Below are 27,138 nucleotides of genomic sequence, written 5' to 3'. Positions count from 1 at the left end.
CTCCTGCCCCACAGACTGGAGTTCCTCCAGCAGGTCGTTGGTTACTGGTGAATGTCTGATGTCGGTGGGAACGAGAGGAGGGAAGGACTATTTTCCCACAAAGAATTCCATACTGAGTTTGGGCAGCACACACAAAGTGTTCGTTCACCTCCATAGATGGCACCTGACCCGCTGACTTCCACCGACATTTTTTGTGTGTGTGTGTGTGTGTGTGTGTGTGTGTGTGTGTGTTGCTCAGGATTTCTGGCATCCGCAGAATCTCTTGTGTTTAGGGAGCCTGTGGCTGTCACGTTCTTTCGTGAGTGGTGGTGGAAGATGCCTGTGATGGTTTCTCACCGCTTTCCCTTCCTGCAGGGTCTTCACACTCAGCTGCTGGAGAGCAACCTGGAGCCGACCGAGATCGAGCGAGCCAAGGCTGGTCAGGTCAGTGTGGTGTTTACGTGTCCCCTGTTCCAGTAGATGTGGAGGGGCTGAGTGGCCTCCCCACTCAGTGATGCAAAGCAGATTCAATACAGTGCAGGGAACTGCATGGTCGTGCACTTTGGTAGAAGGAATAAAGGTGTAAATGGGGGGGGAGCAAATTCAAAAATTAGAGGTACAAAGAGACTAGAGATCTTGTGAAGGATTCCCTGAAGGTTAACTTTCAGGTTGACTCTCAGGTAAAGAAGGCAAATGCAATGTTGCCATTCATTTCAGGAGGACTAGAATATAAAAACAAGGATGTAATGTTGAGGCTGTATAAGGCATTGGACAGACCACACTTTGAGTGTTGTGAGCAGCTTTGAGCTCCTTATTTAATAAAGGATGTACTGACATTGGAGAGGGTCCAGAGGAGGTTCATGAGAATGATTCTAGGAATGAAACGGTTAAAATGTGAGGAGAGTCTGATGATTCTGGGTGTGTACTCACTGGAGTTTAGAAGAATGAGGGGAGATCCTCATTGAAGCCCATCAAATATTGAAAGGTCTAGATAGAGTGGACATGGAGTGGATGTTTCCTGTAGTCGGGAGGTCAAAGACCAGAGGGTACAGTCTCAGGATAGAAGGACGCCCTCTTTGGAACAGAGATGAGGAAGAATTTCTTTAGCCAGGGGGCGGTGGGTCTGTGGAATTCATTGCCACAGACAGCTGTCACTGGGTATATTTAAAGTGGAGGTTGATCGGTTCTTGATTAACAGGAGCATCAAAGGTTACAGTGAGAAGGCAGGAGAATGGGGTTGAGAGGGAAAATAAATCAGCCATGATCAGATGGTGAAGCAGACTTGATGGGCTGAATGGCCTAATCTTATGGTCTAAATTCTTAGACTTCTTGTCGGTGGTGAATGTTCCAGGAGAAGATGGGGAATTCTCAGTTGGGAATTCCAGGCAGATAAAGCACACAACAGGGCAGAGGTTTCTGAGAGCATTGGGACATATTGAAGCAAGCTGTAATTTGTCTCTGGAACAGTGGTGACCATTAATTTGGGAAAAGTACACTGCCTCTTTCTGTGTGGGACAGGGTGATGCTGAGAGAAACTGACCAGCCATGTACTCAGATGTTACTGTGCACAGATTGGGAAAAGACCATGCCTGATTAGAGCGACTTTCATAATATTTTGTTGGCTCAAGTCCAAGAACGACAATGTAAATTGTAAATGTGAGTCTTTCATGAGCTTGCTTTTGCCATCCAGTTGTTTGAGCCTCCGTGTTTGATCTCCATCTCTTCTGCATTTTCCCTGTCAGAAATCAGATTATCCGAATGGGATTCCAGAATGTGGGACGGATGCCTTGAGATTCGCTCTGTGTGCTTACACGTCTCAAGGTAACCTGGCTGGGGAACGGTGGCTCTGGGGGGCAGGAGTCAGTGGGACAGGAACATGAAGTGGGTCATTGGGGCAGCCGGCCAACCAGCAACGGCGCGGAAGAACTTTAGAGGACTGATCCCGGTTAGTTTCAGGGCAGTTTAGCCAGCTGACGTTGGGAAAAGCTGGTGTTCTCAAGACATGGGGCTCTGAGATGGAAGGGAAATGATAGATCACGACGGCTCAGGTACAGGCCCTTTGGCCCATCTGGTCTGGACCGGCCTTGTCTTCCTATTCCAATCAACCTACACTTGGACAACAGTTCTCCATATCCCTCTCATCCATATACCTTATGTTACATACCCCGTAACTGGGTTGCCAAACCAGCAGAAATGGATCACTCAGACAATGAGAAGGTAAAATATCATTGGTGGAACCAGAGGTTATGAATGGAGATGAACTGGAATTTATTTACTCTTGTCACCTGTAGCAGCGAAGAGTGATAAGCTTTTGTTTTACACGTTGTCCATTCAGATCAAAGGCAATGAGGTCCAAGGTTCATGATGAGGTAGGTTGTGAGATGAAGGGTGCACCTTTATTGTACAAGAGGTCCATTCAAGGCTGTGGTAACAGTGGGACACAGGCTGTCCCAGAGTCTGGTCTTACATGCTTTCAAGCTTTTGTATCGTCTGCACGATAGGATGGGTGAGGTTGAATGGTACTCTAGTAGCACAATGCTTTGCAGAACCAGTGACCCGGGTTCATATCCTGCTGCTGTCTGTAAGGAGTTTGTACGTTCTCCCCGTGTCCGTGTGGGTTTCCTCCAGGTGCTCCAGTTTCCTCCCACAGTCCAAAGGCGTACTGGTTGGTGGGTTAATTGGTCACTGTACATTGTCCTGTGGTTAGCCTAGAGATAAGTCAGACGTTGCTGGGCAACGTGGCTTGAAGGGGTTGTAGGGCCTACTGCACAATGTATCTCAGTAAATTTTTAATAAGTGTGATGGTCTGAGGTGAGCGGGGTCTTTGATGACGTTGGCTTCTTTTCCAAGGCATGAGAAATTTCTGTGATGTGCTGAGCTGTGTCCACAACTCTCTGCGGTTCCTTGTGGTCACGGGCCGAGCAGTTGCCGTACCAAGCTGGTCAAAAGTGACGAGTGGAAAGCAGGGGTAATTTGGATGGGGACTGTCGAGGGTGGGGGCAGTGTTCAAAAGGATCGCCAATGTTTGGAACACAGAGACTGCAGATGCCAGACTCTGGTGGACAATCTGCCGGAGAAACTCAGTGATGGAGCAGCATCTGTGGGAGGAAAGGACCTGTTGACATTCTGGGTTGTGGCATTGCATGAGAACCACACTCAAAAGCATCTGGATGGTCTATTCTAACCCCCCGACTCCTGCCCGCCCCCGAGACGCTGCTTGATCCACTGAGTTCCTGCAACATATTGTCTGTTGATGCAGATTACAACATCTCCAGTCTCAATAATCCAGCTCTTAGAATGTTTTAAGATCAAAGGATGAAGAAAAGCCAAGAGGAAAAAAGTTGTGATTGATTTCTATAAGCAAGATAGATAAACCACATTCCAGTGATAGGAAATAGCCTATCAATTACTCGTTTTCATGTATATGCTATAGGCTGCAGACAACCTTCTAGAAAGATACAGAGTCTGCTATACTACAACAACTGAAAATTCACTCAACATGAATAACACACAAATAAATTGTTATATTAAGAAATGAAGCAACCATAGAGAAAGTTAAGCTTCAAGAAAATAACAAGTTTATACTCTAATCCAACAAGAGGAAGGAGTTGGATTACTCTTGCCTGGGTGTGGCACAGATTTGATGGGCCAAATAACCACCTGTGTTGTAACCCTTCTGTGATTCCATGGTGAGACCTCTCCTGTTTGTGCCAACAGGCCGGGACATCAACCTGGATGTTAACCGTGTCCTCGGCTACCGGCACTTCTGTAACAAGTTGTGGAACGCCACCAAGTTTGCCATCCGTGGGCTCGGACAGAACTTTGCTCCAGAGGCCTCTGCCCAGGTAGGTGACGGGGACCACCTCTCCCCCCCCCCCCAGTGTTTTATTGGCTGTGACTGCATTGGGACGTCATGAGACAGTGAACATAGAACAGTACAGCACCGGACAGCCCTTTGGCCTGTGATGTTGTGCCAACTCTATAGCCTAGTCCAGGATCAATCTAACTCTTCTATCCCCAGAGCCCTCCATTTTTTTCCATCCACTTGCCTAAAAAAAGTGCCTGTTCCTCTTCAGTCTCTCCCTGGGTTGTGGACACCCCTATATATGATCAAACTCCTGTAAGATTATTAAATTTGAAAATCTAGCATACATACAGGTAGATACATGTGTACATCTAGTGAAAGGCAGAACTCGTGTCCTCCCTTCGCTCTGCCCTTCTAATAATTGGTCTTGTCAGTCTTATCTCTTGCTCTGTGGGCAATAGGGGTTGGTCTTATTTATTTATTTGGGTTCTTTTGGGTTCCTTGCTTTGTGACTGCCTGTAGGCAACCAAATCTCAAGGTTGTTTAATTTATACATTCGTTGATAATAAATGCACTTTGTGTGTTTGTTGTTGCGGTCCATTACAATACTGTAGAGGCATGATTGTCATATCTAGTGATTTTTATGTATTTTCCGACTCAAGGACAAAATTGACTCATGGATGTTGATTAAAAACAAAGAGCATTACAGCACCATACTGGCCATTCAGTTCACGAGGTTGTTCCGGCTCTTTAATCTACCCCAAGATCAATCTAACCCTTCCCTCCCACATAGACCTCCACTTCACTTTCATCCAAGTGCCTGTCCAAGAGCCTTTTAAATGGGAACAGCTGATATGACCAGGATACAGGGAACACCCATGGGGTGATGGGAACACTTGTGAGTTGGCATGACTCAATGAGTTGGCCAGATGTCCTCAGGAAGGAAACCTGCTGTCCTGATCCAGGATGGTCAATATGTGACCCATATCACTGTGGTTGACTCTTAAAATGGCCTCTTAAAAATACCTGGTGCCCCGTATCACCTCTCAAGGGGAAATGCAGAAGACAATAAAAGGATTTCTTTGAGTCATGTGGCATGGACATCCCTTTGGCCCATCTGTTCCATGCCAACCAAGATGCCCATTCATTTCCATTGTGGGTCCACATCCCCCTAAACCAGGAGTTCCCAGCCAGGGTCCGCAGACCCCTCTTTTCATGGCAGGAGTCCATGGCATAAAAACGTTGGGTACGCCTGCTCTAAACCTTTCCCGTTCATGCAACTGTCCCACTAGACTTCCAGCTATAAAACATCTGAGATTCATTCATTATCAAAGAATGTATAAATTATACAACCTTGAAATGTGTAATTGTCCCTGCCTCCTCAATGCTGTACATGATCAAAGATGTGTACTTTGATGACAAATTTACTTTGAACTTATGAAGTTAATCACTTCTGGCAAATCATTCCTACCCTTTGAGGTTTTTTTTTTAAAGTTGTGCTTTAATTTCTCATTAAACCTCTTCCCCCCCCGGAGAAAACACTATGTAGATTGGCCCTACCTATCCCTTTCAAGATTTTATACACCTCCTTAAGATCACCTCTTAGTCTCCAAGGCTCCAAGGAATTGAATCCAATCCTGCCAAAGCTATATCTATAACACAGGTCCCCAGATCGTTGCAACATCCTTGTAGATTGTCTCGGCACTCCTTCCCATTTAGTAACATCTTACCTATAGCTGTTTGACCAAGACTGTGCGCAATATTCCAAATGCAGCCTCACCAGTGTCTTGTACGACTGTAACACAGCATCCCGACTTCTGCACTCAAATCAGGGAGAGGGGATGTAATACTGTAGTGCAGAAATTAGTGCCAATTTAGAAGATCAGAAAGCTTTTAAATATACCAATAGAAGGCAACTAAAGACGTCATTAAGAATGTAAAGATGGGATATGAAAGTAAGCTTGCCAGCAGTATTGAAGAGGATACCAAAAGTTTCTTCAGACACATAAAGTGTAAAAGAGGGGCAAGAGTGGCTATCTGACCGCTGGAAATGGATGCTGGAGAGGTAGTAACGGGGGACAATGAAATGGCGAGTGAACTGAATTAAGTATTTTGCATCAGTCTTCACTGTGGAAGACAATAGCAATTTGCGGTAAGTTCCAGGTGTCAGGGGTCATAAGTATGAGAAGTTAGGCAGATTAAGTATGAGAAGTTAGGCAGAAAGTACTTGGGGAAACTGAAGGATTCGAAGGTAGGTAAGTCACCTGGACCAGATGGTGCACACCTCAGGGTTCTGAGAGAGGTGGCTGAAGAGACTGTGGAGACATTAATAATGATCTTCCAAGACTCGATAGATTCTGGAATGGTTCCGAAAGACTGGAAAATTGCGAATGTCTCTCCACTCTTCAAGAAGGGAGAGAGGCAGAAGAAATGGAACTATAGGCCAGTTAGTCTGACCTCACTGGTTGGGAAGGTGTTGGAGTCGATTGTTAAGGAAGTGGTTTCAGGATAGTTGGAGGCACATCATAAAATAGGCGATAGTCAGCATGATTTCCTCAAGGGAAAATCTTGCCAGACAAATTTGTTGGAAGTTTTTGAAGAAATAATAAGCAGGATAGACAAAGGAGAATTGGTTGATGTTGTGTACTTGGGTTTTCAGAAGGCCTTTGATAAGGTGCCACACATGAGGCTGCTTAACAAGCTACAAGCCCGTGGTATTACAGGAAAGATTTTATCATGGATAAAGCAGTGGCTGACTGGCAGGAGGCAAAGAGTGGGAATAAATAGAGCCTTTTCGAGCTGCCTGCAGTGACTAGTGGTGTTCCACAGGGGTCTGTATTGGAACCGATTCTTTTTACGTGATATATATCAATGATTTGGATGATGGAATTAATGGCTTTATTGCAAAGTTTGCAGATGATATGAAGATAGGTGGAGGGGCAGGTAGTTTGAGGAAGTAAAGAGGATACAGAAGGACAGACAGATTGGGAGAATGGGCAAAGAAATGGCTGATGGAATGCAGTGTCGAGAAGTGTATGGTCATGCACTCTGGTAGAAGAAGTGATAGGGTTGACTATGTTCTAAATGGAGAGAAAATTTAAAAAAAACGAAACTGAGCTGCCAAGGGTCTTGGGGGTTCTCGTGCAGGGTTCCCCAAAGGTTAATTTGTAGGTTCAGTCTGGTGAGGAAGACAAATGTGATATCAGCATTCACTTCACGATGATTAGAATATAAAGGAAGGATGTAATGTTGAGACTTTATAAAGCACTGGTGAGGCCTCACTTGGGGTATTGTGAGCAGTTTTGGGCCCCTTATCTTAGAAAGGATGTGCTGACGCTGGAGAGGGTTCAAAGGAGGTTCTTGAAAATGATTCCAGGATTAAACTGCTTGTCCTCTGAAAAGTGTTTGATTGCTCGAGGCCTGTATTCTCTGAAATTCAGAAGAATGAGGGGTAACCGCAATGAAACCATAAGACCATATAGGAGCAGAAGTAGGCTATTCGGCCCATTGAGTCTGCCCCACCATTCAATCATGGGCTGATCCAATTCTTCCAGTTATCCCCACTCCCCTGCCTTCACCCCATACCCTTTGATGCCCTGGCTAATCAAGAACCTATATATCTCTGCCCTAAATACACCCAATGACTTGGCCTCCACAGCAGCTCGTGGCAACAAATCCCACTGATTTACCACCCTGTACCTAAAGCAATTTCTCCGCATCTCAGTTCTAAAAGGATGTCCTTCAACGCTGAAGTCGTGCCCTCTTGTCCTAGACTCCACAACCATGGGAAATAACCTTGCCATATCTAATCTGTTGAGGCCTTTTTACATTCGGAATGTTTCTATGAGATCCCCCTTTTAATTCTCCTGAACTCCAGGGAATACAGCCCAAGAGTTGCCAGATGTTCCTCATACAGTAACTCTTTCATTCCTGGAATCATTCTCGTGAATCTTCTCTGAACCCTCTCCAATGTCAGTATATCCTTTATAAAATAAGGAGCCCAAAACTGCACACAATACTCCCAAGTGTGGTCTCACGAGTACCTTACAGAGCCTGAACATCACATCCCTGCTCTTATATTCTATCCCTCTAGAAATGAATGCCAACATTACATTCACCTTCTTCACCACTGACTCAACCTGGAGGTTAACCTTTAGGGTATCTTACACAAGGACTCCCAAGTCCTTTTGCATCTCTGCATTTTGAATTCTCTCCCCATTTAAATAATGGTCTGCCCGTTTATTTCTTCCACCAAAGTGCATGACCGTAGACTTTCCAACATTGTATTTCATTTGCCACTTCTATGCCCATTCCCTTAAACTATCTAAGTCTCCCTGCAGGTTCTCTGTTTCCTCAACACTACCCGCTCCTCCACCTATCTTTGTATCATTGGCAAATTTAGCCACAAATCCATTAATACCGTAGTCCAAAGTATTGACATACATGGTAAAAAGCAGCAGTCCCAGCAGCGACCCCTGTGGAACTCCACTGGTAACCGGCAGCCAGCCAGAATAGGATCCCTTTATTCCCATTCTCTGTTTTCTGCTCACCAGCCAACGTTCCACGCAGGTTAGTAACTTCCCTGTAATTCAATGGGCTCTGATCTTTCTAAGCAGCCTCATATGCGACACCTTGTCAAAAGGCCTTCTGAAAATCCAAGTACACCATGTACTGCATCTCCTTTGTCTACCCTGCTTGTAATTTCCTCAAAGCATTGCAGTAGGTTTATCAAGCAGGATTTTCCTTTCAGGAAACCATGCTGGCTTTGGCCTACCTTGTCGAAACCTATCGAATGCTGAAAGGCCTTGATAGAGTGGATAGGGAGAGGACGCTTCTTATGGTGGGGGGAGTCTAAGACCAGAAGACGCAGTCTCAGAATGGAGATGAAGAGGAATTTCTTCAGCCAGAGAGTGGTGAATCTGTGGAATTCGTTGCTGCAGGTAGCTGTGGAGGTCAAGACTTTATTTAAGGCAGCAGTTGATAGATTCCTGATTGGTCAGGCATGAAGGGATATGGGGGGTGGGAGGAAGGCAGGAGATTGGTGCTGAGAGGAAAATTGGATCAGGCATGCTAAGATGGCGGAGCAGACTCGATGGGCCGAATGGACTAATTCTGCTCCTATATCTTATGGTCTGATATACTTGTATTCCTTAGTCCCTCTGGTCCAGAACACTCGCCATGACCATGTCATTCACTGTGAAAGTCATATCCTGAGTTTACTTCTGGATGTGGATTAAAGATATAAATTCCTGCAGTGTGGAATCTCGGAATGGGATTGGAGAGCTGGGATTGTTTTGGGAGGTGGCAGAGGCTGGGCAGATAGGGACTCTCTGACTCATTCTTTCTCCTGTCTTGCCCATCCGCCCCTGTGTTCTCCCCCTTCTCCCTCCCTGCACAGCGCTCGTCGCAGGAGAGTCTGATGGACCGCTGGATCCTGAGCCGCCTCAGCCACGCGGTGGAGACCTGCAACCGCAGCTTCAAGCAGTACGACTTCCCGGAGGTCACCACTGCCATCTACAACTTCTGGCTGTATGAGCTGTCTAATGTCTACCTGGTGAGTTCCCAACTGACCCGTCACAATGTCCTCATTAGATATCTGGTTAATGTGGCAGCAAATGTGTTTTATTTCATTACTTTTAATGTTTTACAAAGCAGAATAATGAGTTTTTCAGTGTGGCCCTTGATTGGGGAATAGAAACCGGTGAGCTTTGTTCAGCTTTTGAAATGAACTGAAATAGATCCCTTGCTTTGCTCAGTGGCTCCTGTCCCAGGTCCCAGGTCCCATCTCCGGTCTGGGCCGCAGCTCCAGCTGCACACTCAGGTCCGGATCCAGGTCTGATCCACGCTCCGCGCTCCAGCTGCACGCCCGGGTCCGGATCCAGGTCTGATCCACGCTCCGGGCTCCAGATGCACGCTCAGGTCCGGATCCAGGTCTGATCCACGCTCCAGGCTCCAGCTGCACGCTGCACTCTGGGGTCCGGGCTCCGGCTGGACACTTCAATCCAGATCCCAGTCATGGTCCATGTTCTGGGCCCTAGCTCCAGATACACATTCCATTCTGGATCCAGGCTCCATTCTACTGTCCGGGCCCTCCTCCACCTATATGCTGCAGTCCGGGATCCAGTCTACTCTGGGCCGCAGTCCGGTCTACTCTCCAGGCCCCCTGCTCCAGTTGTCCTCTCTACTCCAGATTTGGGCTCCATTTCCTGCTCCAGCTGCAGGTGCTGGCTCCCAAATTCGGTCGAGACCCCATCGCCAGCTGCATGCTCTGGTCTGGTACAGGCTCTGGGTTCGTTCTGTGGCCCACGTTCCAGTCACACTGTCCAGTCCGTTCAGCAGATACTAGATCCGGTCCGGGTTCTGGCTCCAGCCTCAAGCCCCACCCAAGTCCCTGAACCCCAGTTGGGCTTTGTTTGCCGCTGCCCCGTGGTACTTTTTCTCTCCCTTGCTGATTATAAAGTCCTCGTAAGTGCGAGTTGGTCTTGTGCCTGAGAGGTTGATCATATTTTTGTTCAGGAATGTTTGAAGCCTGTGTTCGCGGGCACGGAGGAGAATGCTGCCCGTGTCGCCAGAAATACACTGTACACCTGCCTGGACGTGGCCCTCCGCCTTCTGAGCCCCTTCATGCCTTTCATCACCGAGGAGTTGTACCAAAGGTTGCCAAGGCGACGTGCTCAGGACCCGCCGAGTATCACCGTGACCTCGTACCCCGAGTGTGATGAGGTATGTGTGTGTCGGTGTGTGTATTTGCTCGCTGTAGTTCTCGCAAGTTACCGGTAATCAGAATCAGGTTTATTACCACTGACGTCTATCGTGAAATGTGTTGCTTTGTGGCAGCAATACATACAGAGCGAGACATAAAAATTACTGAGTTACAATAAGAAATATCTATAAAAAATAAATAAATAGTGCGAAAAATGAGCAAAATAGAACACCTAAACACAAAGCACCTGAAAGGTTTAGTGTTCACGAAAATGCCAAGAATCATCGGGAATGCTTCACACAGTGGAATGAAATGGAAAGGGATAAAGCTGGAAACCATGGAGTTATTCACGCGGTATTTCAGTCACAGATTGAGAAGGAAAAGCAGAAATGGCGTGATATCTTGACGAGAATCCTTCACTGCATAAAGTTCCTTGCGACTCAGAACCTGGCTTTGTGAGGACACAGGGAGTCACTTCAGCTAGACAATGACTCCAATGTGGGAAATTTCCTTGGCTTACTGAAGCTACTGGCCATCTTTGACCCTGACATAAAAGAACACCTCACTCATTTGGAAAGTCATCCTGGATCTTTCACCGGGTGTCCAGAACGAATTCATCCACATGGTGGCATCCACTGTTCGCCAGAGTTTACTGAGAAGCATTCGTAAAGCCAAGTACTGTGGTCTCACGTTCGACTCGACTCATGTTCAGGCATACAGTGAGCAGATGTCAGAAGTAGTGAGGTATGTGGAGGTTGATTTTGAGAGGAAAACAGTCTGTGTTAGAGAGTCCTTCCTTGGTTTTATCCAGATAAGCCAGAAGGATGCAGAGAGCTTGGTTGAAGACATCTTGAAACAGCTAGAGAAGGACGAAATGGAGCTACAAGTTTGTTGGTCACAGTGCTATGACAATGCTGCTGTGATGGCTGGACACAGAAGTGGTGTTCATCAAAGAATAAGTGAGAATAACAACCTGGCAGTGTTTGTGAATTGCGACAGTCACTCACTCAACTTGGTGGGTGTACATGCTGCCAAGCAGGATACAATGACGGTCACATTTTTTGGACGAAGCTGTCCACGTGTTTTTCTCTCATTCAATACAGCGCTGGGAAAAACTCAAAAACAGCCGGAGTCTGAAACCAGGTGGAGTGCAAGGAGAGAAGCAGTGAAGCCCGTCAACAAGTACCTTGAGGAGATGTTTCAAGTTCTTCAGAACATGATAGACAATGAAAACAAGACCAGTGAAACAAGAAGTGACACAAGGCAGCTGTACAACCGCATGTTGAGTTACGATTTTCTGATTTTGCTAGGATACGCCCTTGCAGTCAGCATCCATGGAGAGGAATAAACAGTCAACATTTCAGACTGAGACACTGCATCAGGATCTTTTCTCCTCTATAGATGCTGCCTGACATACTGAGTTCTCCAGAAATTTGTGCATGTTGCTCGAAATACTGAAGTATGGTTCATGTGTTCATTGTCGGTTTGGAAATCTGATATGACCATAAGATACAGGAGCAGAAAGACAGGGGAAGAAGCTGTTCCTAAAATGTTGAATGTACGTCTTCAGACTTCTGTCCCTCCTTCCTGATGGTAGTCACGAGAAGAGGTTTACTTATGTCAAACAAACCAAGAGACAGTTTTACGATGAGGGAGGGGAAGTGTAAGTTCAAGTTTATTGTCATTTCAAATGTACACGTATACAGCCAAATGAAACAACATTTCTCTGACCAGGGACCACAGCATAGTACGTGTAACTCACACACAACACTAAAGTAATATTACCACAAATAAATCGACAAATTGTAAGATGTATTTATGTCACAAATTTAAAAAGTTAACTGTATAATGCTACTGACAAACAAGAGAAAATGTGCAGATGCTGGAAATGTGACAACATGCCCAAAATGCTGGAGGAAAACAGCAGATCAGGCAACATATATGGAAATGAGTCTAGACACTAGACACTAGAATACTACAGCACAGTACAGGCCCTTTGGCCCTCGATGTTGTGCCAACCCATATATTCCTTAAAAAAAAAAGTACTAAGCCAACACTACACCTAACCCTCTATTTTTCTTTCATCCATGAGCCTATCCAAGAGGCTCTTAAATACCCCTAATGTTTTATCCTCCACCATCCCTGGCAAGTCATTCCAGGCACCCACAACCCTTTGTGTAAAAAAAAACGCTTATCCCTGATGTCTCCCCTAAACTTCCCTCCCTTAACTTTGTACATACGCCCTCTGGTGTTTGCTATTTGTGCCCTGGGAAACAGGTACTGGCTATCCACCCTATCTATGCCTCTCATAATCTTGTAGACCTCTATCAAGTCCCCTCTCATCCTTCTACGCTCCAACGGAGAAAAGTCACAGCTCTGCTATTTTTGCCTCATAAGACTTGTTTTCCAATCAAGGCAACATCCTGGTAAATCTCCTCTGCACCCTCTCCAGAGTTTCCACATCCTTCCTATAATGAGGTGACCAGAACTGAACACAGTACTCTGCATGTGGTCTCACCAGAGATTTGTAGAGTTGCAACATGACCTCTCTACTGTTGAACTCAATCCCCCTATTAATGAAGCCTAACGTCCCATAGGCTTCTTAACTATCCTATCAACCTGTGCAGTGACCTTGAGGGATGTATGAACTTGAACCCCAAGGTCCCTCTGTTCATCCACACTCTAAAATAACCGACCATTAACCCTGTACTCAGCCTTCTGGTTTGTCCCTCCGAAGTGCATCACCTCACACTTATCCAGATTGAACTCCATCTGCTACTTTTCTGCCCAACTCTTCATCCTGTCTGTATCCTGTTGTAACCTTCAACAGCCTACAGCTCCTCCAATCTTTGTGTCATCCTCAAACTTACTCACCCATCCTTCTGCCTCTTCATCCAGGTCATTTATAAAAATCACAAAGAGCGGGGGTCCCAGGACAGATCATAACGGCACTCCACGAGTCACCGACCTCCAGGCAGAATATTTTCCTTCCACTACTACCCTCTGCTTTCTTCCTTTAAGCCAATGTTTTTTATCTAAACAGCCAAGGTTCCACTGATCCCATAATCCCATACCTCACGACTTTCTGGATGAGTTTCTCGTGGGGGACCTTGTCAAATGCCGTGCTAAAATCCATGTAGACCACATCTACTGCCCAACCCTCATCAACTTCTTTTGTTACCTCTTCGAAAGACTCAATTAGGCTCGTGAGACATGACCTTCCCTTCACAAAGCCATGTTGACTATCCTTGGGTAGACTGTACTTCTCCAAGTGCTTGAAGATCCTATTCTTAAGAATCCTTTCCAATGGTTTGCAGACCACCGACGTAAGACTGACCAGTCTATAGTTCCCAGGATTCTCCCTATTACGTTTCTGAAACAAGGGAACTACATTTGCCATTCTCCAGTCCTCTGGCACCTCCCCTGCAGCCAAAGAGGATTCAAAGATCATAGCTACTGCTCCAGCAATCTCTTCTCTCACTTCCCACACCAACCTGGGGTATATCACTTCTGGCCCTGGGGACTTATCAATCTTGATGTTTTTAAGAAGATCCAACACTACTTCTTCCTTAATCTCCACATTGTCCAGCACACAGACCTGTTCTATTTTGACCTCACCCTGATGAAGGTCCTTTTCACTTGTGAATACTGAAGCAAAGTATTTATTTCGGACCTCTGCAACCTCCTCCGCCTCCAGGCACATGTTGCCTTCTTCATCGTTTAGCGGCCCCACCTTCATTCTTGTCATCCTTCTGTTCTTCATATACGCATAGAACACCTTGGGGTTCTCCTTAATCCTACATGCCTCGGCCTTCTCATGCTCCCTTCGAGCTCTCCTAAGTCCTTTCTTAAGCTCCTTCCTGGCTACCCTATATTTATCATGAGCCCCTCCTGCTTCTTATATCTAACATATGCTTCCTTCTTCCTCTTGGCCAGTTGCCACACGTGTTTCGTCAGCCACTGTTCCCTTTTCCTACCATTTTTTCCTTGTCTCAGTGGGACAAACCTATCCTGAACCCAGCACAAGTGATCCCTAAACTTCCTCCACATTATTCCTGTGCTTTCACCCTTGAACATCTGTTTCCAATTTACTTTTGCTAGTTCCTGCCTCATCCCTTCATAGTTAGCCCTTCCCCAGTTAAGCGCTTTCCCATTTCGTCTGTTTTAACCTTCTCCATAGCTATGCTGAAGCTAAGGGAGTTGTGGTCACTCTCACTAAAATGCTCCCCCACCAAGAGGTCTGCCACCTGACCAGGTTCATTACCCAGAACTACAAACGTAGATCCAGTATGGCCTCTCCTCTCGTCGGCCGGTCCACATACTGTGTCAGGAATCCTTCTTGAACACACCTGACAAATTCAGCCCCATCTATCCCTCTTGCAGTCAGGAGGTGCCAGTCAATATGAGGGAAGTTGAAATCACCCATAACTACAACCCTGTATTTCCTGCACCATTCTAAAATCTGCCTGCTTATCTGCTCTTTGGTGTCCTGAGCACTATTTGGGGGCCTATAGACTACTCCCAGCCCAGTGATTGATCCCTTCCTATTTCTGACTTGCGACCACAACGACTCAGTGGACACTCCCTCTGCAGCGTCCTCCCTTTCCATAGCCGTGATACTATTCCTGACCAGTAATGCTACTCCCACCCCCCACTTTTCTACCTCCCATCCTATTCCGCCAGGATATTGGTCCCTTTCCAGTTCAGGTGCAGCCCGTCCTTTTTGTACAGGTCAGACCTTCCCCAGAAGAGATCCCAATGATCCAGAAATCTGAGCCCCTGCCCCCTGCAGCAACTCTTCAGCCACACATTCATCTGCCATAACTTCCTGTTCCTGTACAGTCGACAGTTTGGACCGAGACCCTTCATCAGGACTGGAGAAAAAGAGATGAGAAGTCAGAGGAAGATGTTGAGGGGAGGGGTGGAAGATGTTGAGGGGAGGGGTGAAAGGTGGTAGGTGAGAGGTGAAACCGGGAAGCGGGGAGGGGTGAAGTAAAGAGCTGGGAAGTTGATTGGTGAAAGAAATGAAGGGCTGGAGTAGGGGGAATCTGATAGGAGAGGACAGAAAGCCAAGGAGGAAAGGGAAGGGGGAGGAGTACCAGAGGGAGGCGATGGGCAGGTGAAGAGATAATATGAAAGGGAAATGGGAATGGGGAATGGTGAGGGCAGTGGGGGCCATTACCAGTAGGAAGTTAGAAAAATTGATCTTCATGCCATAGGGTTGGAGGCTACCCAGCTGAAACATAAGGTGTTTCTCCTCCAACCTGAGGGTGGCCTCATTGCGGCAGTAGAAGAGCCCATGGACTGACATGTCGGAATGGGAATGGGAAGTGGAATTAAAATGGGTGGTCTCTGGGAGATCCTGCTTTTTTCTGATGGATGGGGCGTAGGTGCACGGTGAAGCGGTCTCTGACTACTGGTGCTGATTGAGCTGCCAGAGGTGGTGGTGTCAGAGAGATTGTTGGACGGATGGGAGATTGGGGGGAGCATTGACAGTGCAGATGTCTGGGGTAGGTTTTTTCATTGAAGACTGTTCCATATCCAAGTACCTGCAGGTAGTTCCAAAGGGAACAAAAATGCTGCTGGTGGATTGGGATTACCGAGGTTCACTGTAGCTGGAGGACGAAGTGGGCATCGATAGGACAGACACTCAGTGTCTTTATCCCAGGGTACAAATGTCAAATAATAGAGAGCTCAGCATTACGTTGGGCGAGAGGAAAGTTTTGAGGGGGTGTGTCGGGTGAGTTTTCCCATGGGTGGTTGGAATGGGCTGCCAGGAGTGATGGTGGAAGCAAATAGGAGAGTGGATCTGAGACTGTTCTCATTGTCTGTGAATGTAACTCATGCTACTGTGCCTCAGTCCTCCTCCTCTTCCTCTCTTCCTGCAGTACAACTGGAGGGACGAGGAACTCGACCGGAACATGGAGTTTGTCCTGTCCATCATCCACACCGTCCGGTCCCTGCGAGCCGACTACAACCTCACCAAGACCAAGGCTGACTGTGAGTCTGCATTTCCACACCGCTGCCCCGCACTGTTCACGTGAATTTCCCTGGCCGCATTTCCCACGCTTGCCTCTGTGTGGCGCTGTTACCAGAGTCGGGTCAGTGCTTCAGTCTCCCCTGGCTGGTGGGGGCGGTCGATCGGATCCCAGCTGATGGCTGTTCGGTGCAGCACAGAGGAAAGTCAGCACTGGGGGAGATGCTGTCCTTGAGAGAAATGTTGGACGGTGAACCTTACTCCCCTCCCTCGTGTGGTTCTCTGGGGTTTCACAGCCAAGTGGGTTATCAGTTTTCATATTGATGTTGTTTTATGATTATGATTGTCACATCACAGGAAACAGCATCTCCTCTATGATCTCTTGTCGATACTTCTCACTGTCTCAGTCAAGCAGCCCGTATAATCAAAGACCCACCCAATCCGGACAGTCTCCCTTCTCCCCTTCCCATCAGGCAGAAAACACAAAAGCCTGAAAGCATGTTCCACCAGGCTCAAAGACAGCTTCTATCACACTGTTATAGACTATTGAACAGACCTCTTGTACAATAATATGGACTCTTGGCACACAATCGACTTCATTATGATTTTGCACTTTATTGTTGACCTGCACTGCACTTTCTGTGTATCTGTTACGCTTTATCCTGCATTGATATTGTTTTACCTTGATCTACCTCAATGCACTGTGTCATGATCTGATCTGTATGAACAGTCTGCAAGACTAGCTTTTCACTGTATCTTAGTACTTGTGACAATAATACACCAAAACCAATAATAGACCAGTACAAGTTGGGGGACCTGAGGGGGAACTCCTTCACTCAGAGGGTGGTGTGAGTGTGGAATGAGCTGCCAGTGGAAGTGGTGGATGTGGGTTTGATTGTAACACTGAAGAGAAGTTTGGAGAAGTATACCATCTGGTGTGAGATGGGGAAATGTTTTCTGTTCTCTGCCCTACCTGTACCCCATGCTTGTCTGAACGAACCTCCCTCCCTTTGACATGAAAGATCTCCTCACAGCTACCGCTGGACAGGACGTGCAGGAGACTGACGTCCCAGATCGTGGTGCTGTGGTAGAGTCGTCCCTGTACCATGACTTAGCTGAGAACTCTCGGGCTCACAGTCTTTCTGCTTGTTGCCTGAAGGTTACTTGAAGTGCTTGGACCAAAGTACAGCCGACCTGGTGGGTCTGTTCACCCCCTACATCGAGATGCTGTCCTCCTGCAAGACAGTGACAGTGCTGGTGGACAAGGACTGTCCAGCTGGCTGTGCCGTCGCCATCGCCTCGGACCGCTGCTCTGTCCACCTGATGCTGAAGGTAAGCTGATCTCAACATCACCTCCCTGACACAGTCCTTCCACAGATGCTGCCTGACCCCCTGAGTTCTTCCAGCACCTTGTGAAGAGGAGCCGATAGGTTGCAGGGAAGTCAACATTCCTGAACCTGGAGATGCTGCCCATCTCAATTCCCATTTCAGTGATAATATTCCACCGCCCAGGATATGCCAAGCTTCTTGTTGGCCGTGTCTTTGTGGGCTCATGGTATGGAAACCTGGTGGGCCAATTGTGGTTTTTGGAATGTCTGTTCTTAACTGTTTCTTTGTCACCAGCAGCACAAAGCTTCTCGCCTTGCCATGACCAGTGTTGGATCTGGGGATGATATTGGCCAGAAGGTTCATTGGAAGTTAAAGTCAGCTGTATCAGTATTACAGTGGAGTAATTACTGGGATTTTCAGAATGCCTATAACAAGGTGCTGCAAGTGCGACTGCTTAACAAGAGTCTGTGGTATTTGAGGAAAGATACAAGCATGGATAGAGGATTGGCTGACTGGTAGGAGGCAATACCTGGGAAGCAAGTGGGCTCATTCTCGTTGTCTGCTGTTGACAAGGGGTGTTCTACAGGAGTCGATGTTGGGACCACTGCTTTTCACATTATATGTCAATATTTGAATGATGGAATTGATAGCTTTGTGGCCAGGTTTGCAGATGATATGAAGATTGGTGAAGGGACAGGTACTGTTGAAGAAGCAGGGACTATACAGAGAATTTGGACAGATGGAGAGAATGGGCAGTGAAGTGGCTGATGGAGGTGTACGGTCATAGACTTTGGTGGAGGAAATATAGACGTAGACTATTTTCTTAATGGGGAGAAAATCCCAAAACCAGAGGTACAAATAGTTTGGGGAGTCCTTGTGCAGAATTCCCTAAAGATTAACTTGCAGTTTGAGTCAGTGTTAAGGAAGGCAAATGTAATATTGACATAGATTTTGAGAGGCATGGAATATAAGAAAAAGAATGTAATGCTCAGGCTTTATCAGGTCAGACCACACTTGGAGTATTGTGAGCTGTTTTGAGCCCCTTAACTGGCATTGGAGAGGGTCCAGAGGAGGTTCATGAGGATGATTTTGGGAATGAAATGGGAAACATATGAGGAGTCTTTTATGGCTTTGGTCTTGTACTCATTGGGATTCAGAAGAGTGAAGGGGGATCTCATTGAAACCTATCCAATATTGAAAAGGCTCAGGTAGAGTGGATGTTTTCTACAGTGGGTGAGTGTAGAACTAGAGGGCACAGCCTCAGAATGGATGAACATCCATTCGGAACAGAGATGGGAAGGAATTTCTTTGGCCAGAGGGTGGTGAATCTGTGGAATTCATTGTCACGGACGGCTGTGGAGGCCGAGTCATCGAGTATACTTCAAGTGGAGTTGATTGTTTCTTGATCAGGGCAGCAAAGATTATGGGGAGAATGCAGGAGAATTGGGTTGAGAGGGACAATAAATTGACCATGATGGAATGGCGGAGCAGATTCGATGGACCGAATGGCCTAATTCTGCTCCTATGTCTCATGGTATAAAAGATCAGCACCCTCGCCCCCATCCTCCCACACCTCACCAGGTATAGGGTTACTCTGTCCTCACCTACTACACCATCTATCACCTACCACCTTGTATTTCTTCCACCCATTCCCCCACCTTCTTCCCCTGACTTCTCATCTTTTTTCTCCAGTCCTGATGAAGGGTCTCGGTTCGAAACGTATTCTTTTCACTCTTTTCCACAGTTGCTGCCTGGCCTGCTGAGTTTTACCAGCGTTTTGTGTGTGTTGCCAACTAAACTAATCTCTTACAGCTGTGCAACGTCCATATCTTCCATTCTCTTCACATTCATGTAAACATACGTTTTCGGAAGGTGTGTGGAAACCGGAGTACCCGGATGAAATTCAGACAGTCACGGGGAGAATGTACAGGCTCCTTACAGAGAGCGGTGGGAAGTGCACCCCGACTGCTGAACGCTGGCTCTGTAACAGCTTTACACTATTTACTATGTTACCGTGCCATCCCCATCAGGGAACCACGAAATAGTGCAAAAAGTGAACAAAATATTGAGCAGATAAATTCAAGTGATTCTGCAGGTGCTGGAAATCCAGAGCAACACACAAAATTCTGGAGGAACTCAGCAGGTCAGGCAGCATCCATGGAAAGGAATACAGAGTTGAAATTTCAGGCCAAGGCTGGTCCTGATGAAGGGTCTCGGCAAGAAACGTCGACTCTTTATTCCCTTCCATAAATACCTCCTGACTTGCTGAATTCCTCTACCACTTTGTCTACTTTCACACAGTGCTACAGCAGGGTTTTCCAAGCTTTTTTTAATGCCATGGACCCCTACCACTAACCGAGGGGTCCATGAACCCCAGGTTGGGACCCCCGTCTTGGAGGAGCAACTCTCACACGTTGTGTGGTTGGATCATGTGTCTTCTGAGGCAAGGAAGGAGAAACGTCAAAGCCTCATTGGAACTGTTTCCCACTCAGGTTAAACCACAGGGTACATACAGTTCTGATCTTGTGTCAGAGGGAGAAAATGACAGCACACAGGAGATGAATGGAGGGCAGCAACATTACAGCTTTGAGGAGGGAGTGTGCAGCCTGGGTGTATTTTCTCTCAGTGATAGACAAAGTCTCTAATTGGAGGCATATCGGAGAGTCTGGGACCAAGGACTGTCGGCTCAGAGGCAAACAGTCCTGGGTTTATACTCCTGTCTGTGTGACTGGTTGGGTAGGTGGGAGGAAAAGGGGTTAGTTTTGCTGTTTTGTTACTGTGTTGTTTCTGTCGGTTTACTGAACATTTTGGGCAGGCTATGTTGTCGCTGCCTCCACTAGATGTAACTCCCAGCAGCCCACAAACGCACCTTTAGGATGGGGTCGGGAAGGGAACCAGAGCACTTGGGGAAGGGGCAATTTGGGAGTTTTTAATTTTTGGGAGAGAACGGAGGAAGTGTATGGTGGGATGAAATAAATGAAGGTGTGGACAGGGACATGTTAACCTCAACATCTGGCTGCCCCCACTGTTATACAGACATTACTATTTATTACTGTCACGTGCACAGTGAAAGGATTTTGTTCACCTGCCATCCAAACAGATATTTCCATATGGTGCAAAGGAAAACAGGATGCAGAATGTAGTGAGCTAATCTTTAAATCTTCAACTGTTTCCACTTTCTTTTGCCTTTTGTTTCAAAGGGACTAATTGATGCAGAAAAGGAGGTCACAAAACTCAAGACCAAGCAGGGGGAGGTTCAGAAGCAGATTGCGAAACTCAGGGAGAAAATGTCAAAAGCTGACTACGGCACCAAAGTGCCTCAGAAAATCCAGGACATGGAGGTGGAGAAGGTGAGGAGGGTGAATCTGAAAGTTGTTCGTGCCCAGGGTCAGTTGGAGGGTTCACACGCAGGTTAACCTTGTCGATCTGGTCTGCAGTGATCGAGGGAGGTGTGGCCATCTCTCACACTGGACCCTGTGGGTGGTCCCACTCAGTCTATGTGATTCATGGGACGTGTCCGTCAGCTGAAGGCAGTCACTGGATGTATGGTTCCAGAGACAGAAACCCTTCCCACAGGTTAAAACACAGCTGAATCTGCACATTCAGAGTGTGAGTTTTGTGCTGGTGGTCTGTGCCAAAACAGTTCTGTATCTGACTTGTGTTGAACCCACCCTGGTAGCATGTGATGGGACTGTATAGGGAGAGCTTTACTCTGTATCTAACCTGTGTTGTTCTTACACTGGGAGTGTGAGGAGAGAGCTTTGCACAGTGTACCTACCCTGGAAATGTGTGATAGAGGAGTGCAGAGGGAGATGTCTTCTGGGATCTCGGCTGGGATTGTATTTAACCTGTTTTAAAACCAGAACTGATAGGAAGGAATCGCGAGGTGAGGGTGGAGGGACAATAAGTCAGCCATGGTCCTCTTTGAATGATGGAATGTGGTCGAGGGGCTGAGCTTCCTGCAGTCTCTCCACCTCACCTGAACGTTATCGTGCTGTGTATCCTGAGCTGGATTTGATTTTCTCCTTTCCTTCCACAGTTGAAGCAAAGTGAAACTGAACTGCAGAAGGTGGAAGAGGCCATGAGGAACTTTGCGAAGATGATCTGAGCTGCTGAGTGCAGCAGGGAGTGTGCCGGGATTTTAACCGCTCTCCTGTGACGCACCTGCCTGAAGGATGGTGTGGCCCTTCTTGGCACCAGACCTGACTTTCTGGGGACAAACCCAGCTCTGGTGTGGACGGGTTGGTGATGGGTGACATGAAGTGCCTGCTGTCTCACTCCTTTCCATTCAGTCCCATCTGTGTGCCAAGCCTCACCGTTCCCTGATCTATGGGTGACAGAGGTTGGTCCACCTCCACCTCAGAGGGAATTACCTGCACTCACTCTTTCCCACTCTCCCTCTCCAAGTGGCACGTTTTCTGTCTCTCTCTCTGCAACCCAACTCTTCCCATTTTTCTCTCTCTCCCTCTTTCCTCTTTCTGATTTCTCCCTTCAATCTTTTACCTTCACTTCCATGTTGTTTTTCCTCAGTGCCTCTGTTTTTCTGTTTTGCTTGCCATCTCGTTCATTTCTCCAAGTTGTTGTTTCTTTCCCTACCTTTTCCTCCCTCTCGTAATTCTCCATCACCTACCACCTTTCCATCTCCTCGTTTACTGAGGCCATGCAGCCCTGCAGACAGACCTCGTGTCTGTCTCCTAACCAGCCCACCAGAAACTGTTGACAAACTTGTTCCCTCCTGTTCTCCCTCTCACTCTCACCTGGAGATGGTCTCCAGGTTTTAAGTTTCTGGGCTTCACCTGAATGATCTGCTACAGAGATTGATTGTGACAAAGTGGTCAGGCTGAGCTCGTTTGGAAGAAGGGTGAGAAGGGAAGCAACAAGCTTCAGTAGCTAATGGACGTGGGGAAGAGGGAGCTTCAGGACGTTGCAATGTGAGGTTGTGGGAGGAGGAACTGATCAGCTGCCAATCTTTGTTCTAGTTGCCGGGTGGGGTTGGGTGCAAACCCGGGTCTGGAGCCGTGATGCAGCATCTTCACCCGCTGCACCCCTGAACCACCAGGGATTTTTCAGAGGGGTGGGCTTGGATTTCAGCCACCCAACCCCCTTCAGAATATCCAGATGATGGCTTGTGGCCCAAGGCTGTGAATATCCCCCAGCCGCCATCTGTTCCCCTGAGAGTTTACAGAAAATCTTTTGCAGGTTCTCTCGCCTCGCACTGACAAGCTGGAATCCACTTCCAGTACTGGCATTAAGTCCAGGTTTTGGGATCTCCAACGCTGTGGAGTTGGGAAAGGATTTGCATTCTGCTGCACGTCACAGGGCAGTGCCAACAATGAACAAAAACTGAATATTTAATGAAGGACTCCCTCACATCGATCTGTCTTGGCATCATAAAGTGACTGCCCAGTAGTGCAGTCATTTCCAGCCACGTCATTCTGTAACAATCCCCACATTGTTCTGGTTGTTTGGGAAATTGATTCAGTTATTCCCATCTTGACTCCCCCCACCGCCAACCCCCGATCCTTTTTCTCCCCACCTGCCGTCCTGTTTACTTGCTCCCTCCCAGCATTCATTCAGCCTTCTCCCATTGTGCACTGGCACACACTGACCATTTCCCCACCCCACCCCTCTCCTCCATCTCCCAATTTAGAGCTGGCATGAGTTCAAATAAAAAAAACTATTGTTTTGTTGCAAGAATGTTGGCTTGTTTGGAGTCTTCAATCTGTGACCAAGTGATACTATAAACTTCAGGCTCTTGAAATGGTTCTGCTGATGTGAATTATTATTTTAATTTGCAGAGTTATTAACTGAGAACATTTGTTGCAAAAATGGGTTTGACCAGATGATCACAAACAAGAGAGAATCTGCAGATGCTGGAAACCCAAGCAACACACACAAAATGCTGCAGGAGGTAGGCAGGCCAGGCAGCATCTGTGGAAAAAAGTACAATCAACGTTTTGGGTGCAGTACTGTCGAAGGGTCTCGGCTCGAAATGTCGACTACTTTTTTCCATGGATGTTGCCTGGCCTGCTGAGTTCCTCCAGCATTTTGTGTGTGTTGCTTGACCAGATCCTGTTCATAATGCTGACCTCTGCCAGTTCAACAGTTTGAATCACTTTGCTTCAAGAAATAACAAGTGGTTAAGATACAATTTGCAATTGTCTGAAAGTAACTGAAATAAAAATAATTCTCTTTGAAAGGGCAGTGCTTATGTGAAGTAATGAAGAGTGAGGTGGGGTGGTGATGGGTGGGAGAAGGAATTCAAAGGTATGAGGAAATGCAAGTAATTTTCTTCTCTGAGAATCATCACCTTGTCATGGTGGAGAGACCTGCGAGTTCCTGAGATCTCGACAGTGATGACTTGTGGAGCTCAGCTCCTGGAAGGGCCATCCATGGTGGTACGGTCAGAGGGGAAGGTTCCAGACAAGGAGTGACCGAAACAAGAGTTCAGCAGTGGAGCAGGTGGAAGATGATGACACATCACAGTGGAGGAAGTTGGCAGCAGTGGAGGATCCCGAGTTGACTTGCATTCCATGGCACAGGGCCTGACCCTTATCTGTCAAAGGCCGTATGGTGTCTGCCCGTATATCAGCCTCCTCACATTACCACGATCACCTCAATATTATGCCCTCTCTTATTATCCACTTCCTCCCTGGGAAAAAGCCTTTGGCTGTCCACTCTATCGATTCCTCTTATTACCTTGTACAGCTCGATCAAGTCAATTCTCAGACTCCTCCTCTCCAAAGAGAAAAGCCCCAGCTCACTTACCCGGTCCTCATGAGAAATGCTCCCCGATCCAGGCAGCGTTCTAGTAAATATTTTCTGCACCCTCTCTGATTTGTCTCATTTTTGGATCTCCCCTCCCACTTTCAAATCTCTTACTAGTTCTTCCTTCAGTTAGTCCTGATGAAGGGCCTCGGCCCAAAAGGTGGACTGTACCTCTTCCTAGAGATGCTGCCTGGCCTGCTGCGTTCACCAGCAACTTTTATGTGTGTTGCTCCTAAGAAATGCTCCTTGATCCAAGCAGCATCTGGTTTCATGTATTTCATTGTACTCCTGCCGTAAAATTATCAAATTTCATGACGTATACTGGTGATATTAAACCTGATTCTGATAACTATCTCTGGTGAATGGAATAGAGACCCCGATGATACTCTCAGCAGTCCTCGCAGTCCTTTGACAGATTCCGGAACCAGACGGTGATACGGCTGGTCAGGACACTCAGATTAGGAGCATTGTGTGCAGTTGTCTACAGGAAAGATGTAAATAAGATTGAAAGACTGCAGAGAAAAATTACAAAGTATATTGCTTTCACAAACTTCCTTCTAGGCACTGTGAGAGCAGAGTGTGAGGACCAATAAGCGGAGCAATTCTGCCACCTGCTGGCCGCACAGGGCGGTGCACCTTCTCCAGTCTCCCAGAGTTGAGCCAGTCTCCCATTTCCCGCTTCCACTCCAGAACCGATGGGACTGAAGAGGCGAATGTGGGAGCTGCCGTGTAGGATTTGTGTAAGTGGATGGGTAACGACTGGCGATGAATCGAGTGGAGAAGGTCTGTTTCTGAGCCGCATTTTGTATTTTAAAAATTAACTCTTCATAACGAAGTATGTAGAAAAGACAAAACATGGTGGAAAAATTGTTTTACATTCTTGGTATCATATGGTCAATATATTCACTCATGTTAACACGATACCCTGTATAAACCATTACCACTCAGCTTGCCCCATTACATTACAATATTCCATCAGGCCCCAGGGACTTATCCGTCTTAATGTATTTTAACAACTCCAACACCTCCTCTCCCTTAATATCAACATGCTCCAGAACATCAACCCCACTCATATTGTCCTCTCCATCATCAAGTTCCCTCTCATTGGTGAATACCGAAGAGAAGTATTCATTCGGGGCCTCGCTCACTTCCACAGCCTCCAGGCACATCTTCCCACCTTTATCTCTAATCAGTCCTACCTTCACTCCTGTCAGCCTTTTTTTCTTCACATAATTGAAGAATGCCTTGGGGTTTTCCTTTACCCTACTTGCCAAGGCCTTCTCATGCCCCCTTCTTACTCTTCTCAGCCTCTTCTTAAGCTCCTTTCTTGCTTCCCTATATTCCTCAATAGACCCATCTGATCCCTGCTTCCTAAACCTCATGTATGCTGCCTTCTTCCACCTGACTAGATTTTCCACCTCACTTGTCAGCCATGGTTCCTTCATCCTCTTTATCTTCCTCACCGGGACAAATTTATCCCTAACATCCTGCAAGAGATCTCTAAACATCGACCACATGTCCATAGTACATTTCCCTGCAAAAACATCATCCCAATTCACACCCACAAGTTCTAGCCTTATAGCCTCATAATTTCCCCTTCCCCAATTAAAAAAATTCCTGTCCTCTCTGATTCTATCCTTTTCCATGATAATGCTAAAGGCCAGGGAGCGGTGGTCACTGTCCCCCAGATGCTCACCCACTGAGAGATCTGTGATCTGACCCGGTTCATTACCTAGTACTAGATCTAGTATGGCATTCCCCCTAGTCGGCCTGTCCACATACTGTGACAGGAATCCATCCTGGACACACTTAACAAACTCTGCCCCATCTAAATCCTTGGAACTAATCAGGTGCTAATCAATATTAGGGAAGTTAAAGTCACCCATGATAACAACCCTGTTATTTTTGCACCTTTCCAAAATCTGCCTCCCAATCTGCTCCTCTGTATCTCTGCTGCTACCAGGGGGCCTATAGAATACCCCCAACAGAGTATCTGCTCCCTTCCTGTTCCTGACTTCCACCCATACTGACTCAAAAGAGGATCCTGCTACATTACCCACCCTTTCTGTAGCTGTAATAGTATCCCTGACCAGTAATGCCACCCCTCCTCCCCTTTTTCCGCCCTCTCTATCCCTTTTAAAGCACTGAAATCCGGGAATATTGAGAATCCATTCCTGCCCTGGTGCCAGCCAAGTCTCTGTAATGGCCACTACATCATAATTCCATGTATGTATCCAAGCTCTCAGTTCATCAACTTTGTCGAGATCCTTCATCTGAAAACTGTCTCGCTTTTCAGGAATTGTCCCTTTCAGTCCTGTCTTGCAATGAACCAGCCTCTTCTGTCTGTTTCTTTTATACTCCGACCTGTTTACTGTGTTTCTGATCCCACCCTGATGTAGAAATGGCTGCCATTCCTTCCCGTTGAACACTTGCAGCAATATCATGTTCGTTCAACACACACAAAATGCTGGAGGAACTCAGCAGGCTAGGGAGCATCTGTAGAGACGAGTACAGTCATTATTTCGGGCCGAATCGCTACAGCAGGACCGTTCATCACTGAGAATGGCGCGTGTAGTG

The 27,138-nt window shown here is 46.9% G+C and overlaps 1 protein-coding gene across 4 annotated transcripts in view; it reads left to right on the top strand.

Annotated features, from left to right (window-relative positions):
• Positions 1–23,988, top strand: part of vars1 (valyl-tRNA synthetase 1) — an 82,052-nt gene extending 58,064 nt beyond the window's left edge. For all 4 annotated transcript variants that reach the window (XM_072259270.1, XM_072259273.1, XM_072259271.1 and 1 more), the window contains exons 23-31: positions 355–423; positions 1,722–1,800; positions 3,697–3,824; positions 9,183–9,338; positions 10,301–10,507; positions 16,376–16,487; positions 17,624–17,796; positions 20,994–21,143; positions 21,833–23,988. In XM_072259270.1, coding sequence (XP_072115371.1) covers positions 355–423; positions 1,722–1,800; positions 3,697–3,824; positions 9,183–9,338; positions 10,301–10,507; positions 16,376–16,487; positions 17,624–17,796; positions 20,994–21,143; positions 21,833–21,901 — 1,143 coding nt within the window. In that variant the 3' untranslated portion in view covers positions 21,902–23,988. The remainder of the gene's footprint in view (positions 1–354; positions 424–1,721; positions 1,801–3,696; positions 3,825–9,182; positions 9,339–10,300; positions 10,508–16,375; positions 16,488–17,623; positions 17,797–20,993; positions 21,144–21,832) is intronic.
• The last annotated feature ends 3,150 nt before the right edge of the window (positions 23,989–27,138 follow it).

Source organism: Mobula birostris, chromosome 5 (assembly GCF_030028105.1).
Source record: "Mobula birostris isolate sMobBir1 chromosome 5, sMobBir1.hap1, whole genome shotgun sequence".
Classification (NCBI taxonomy): Eukaryota; Metazoa; Chordata; class Chondrichthyes; order Myliobatiformes; family Myliobatidae; genus Mobula; species Mobula birostris.
This window is presented reverse-complemented; position numbering and strand designations above follow the sequence as displayed.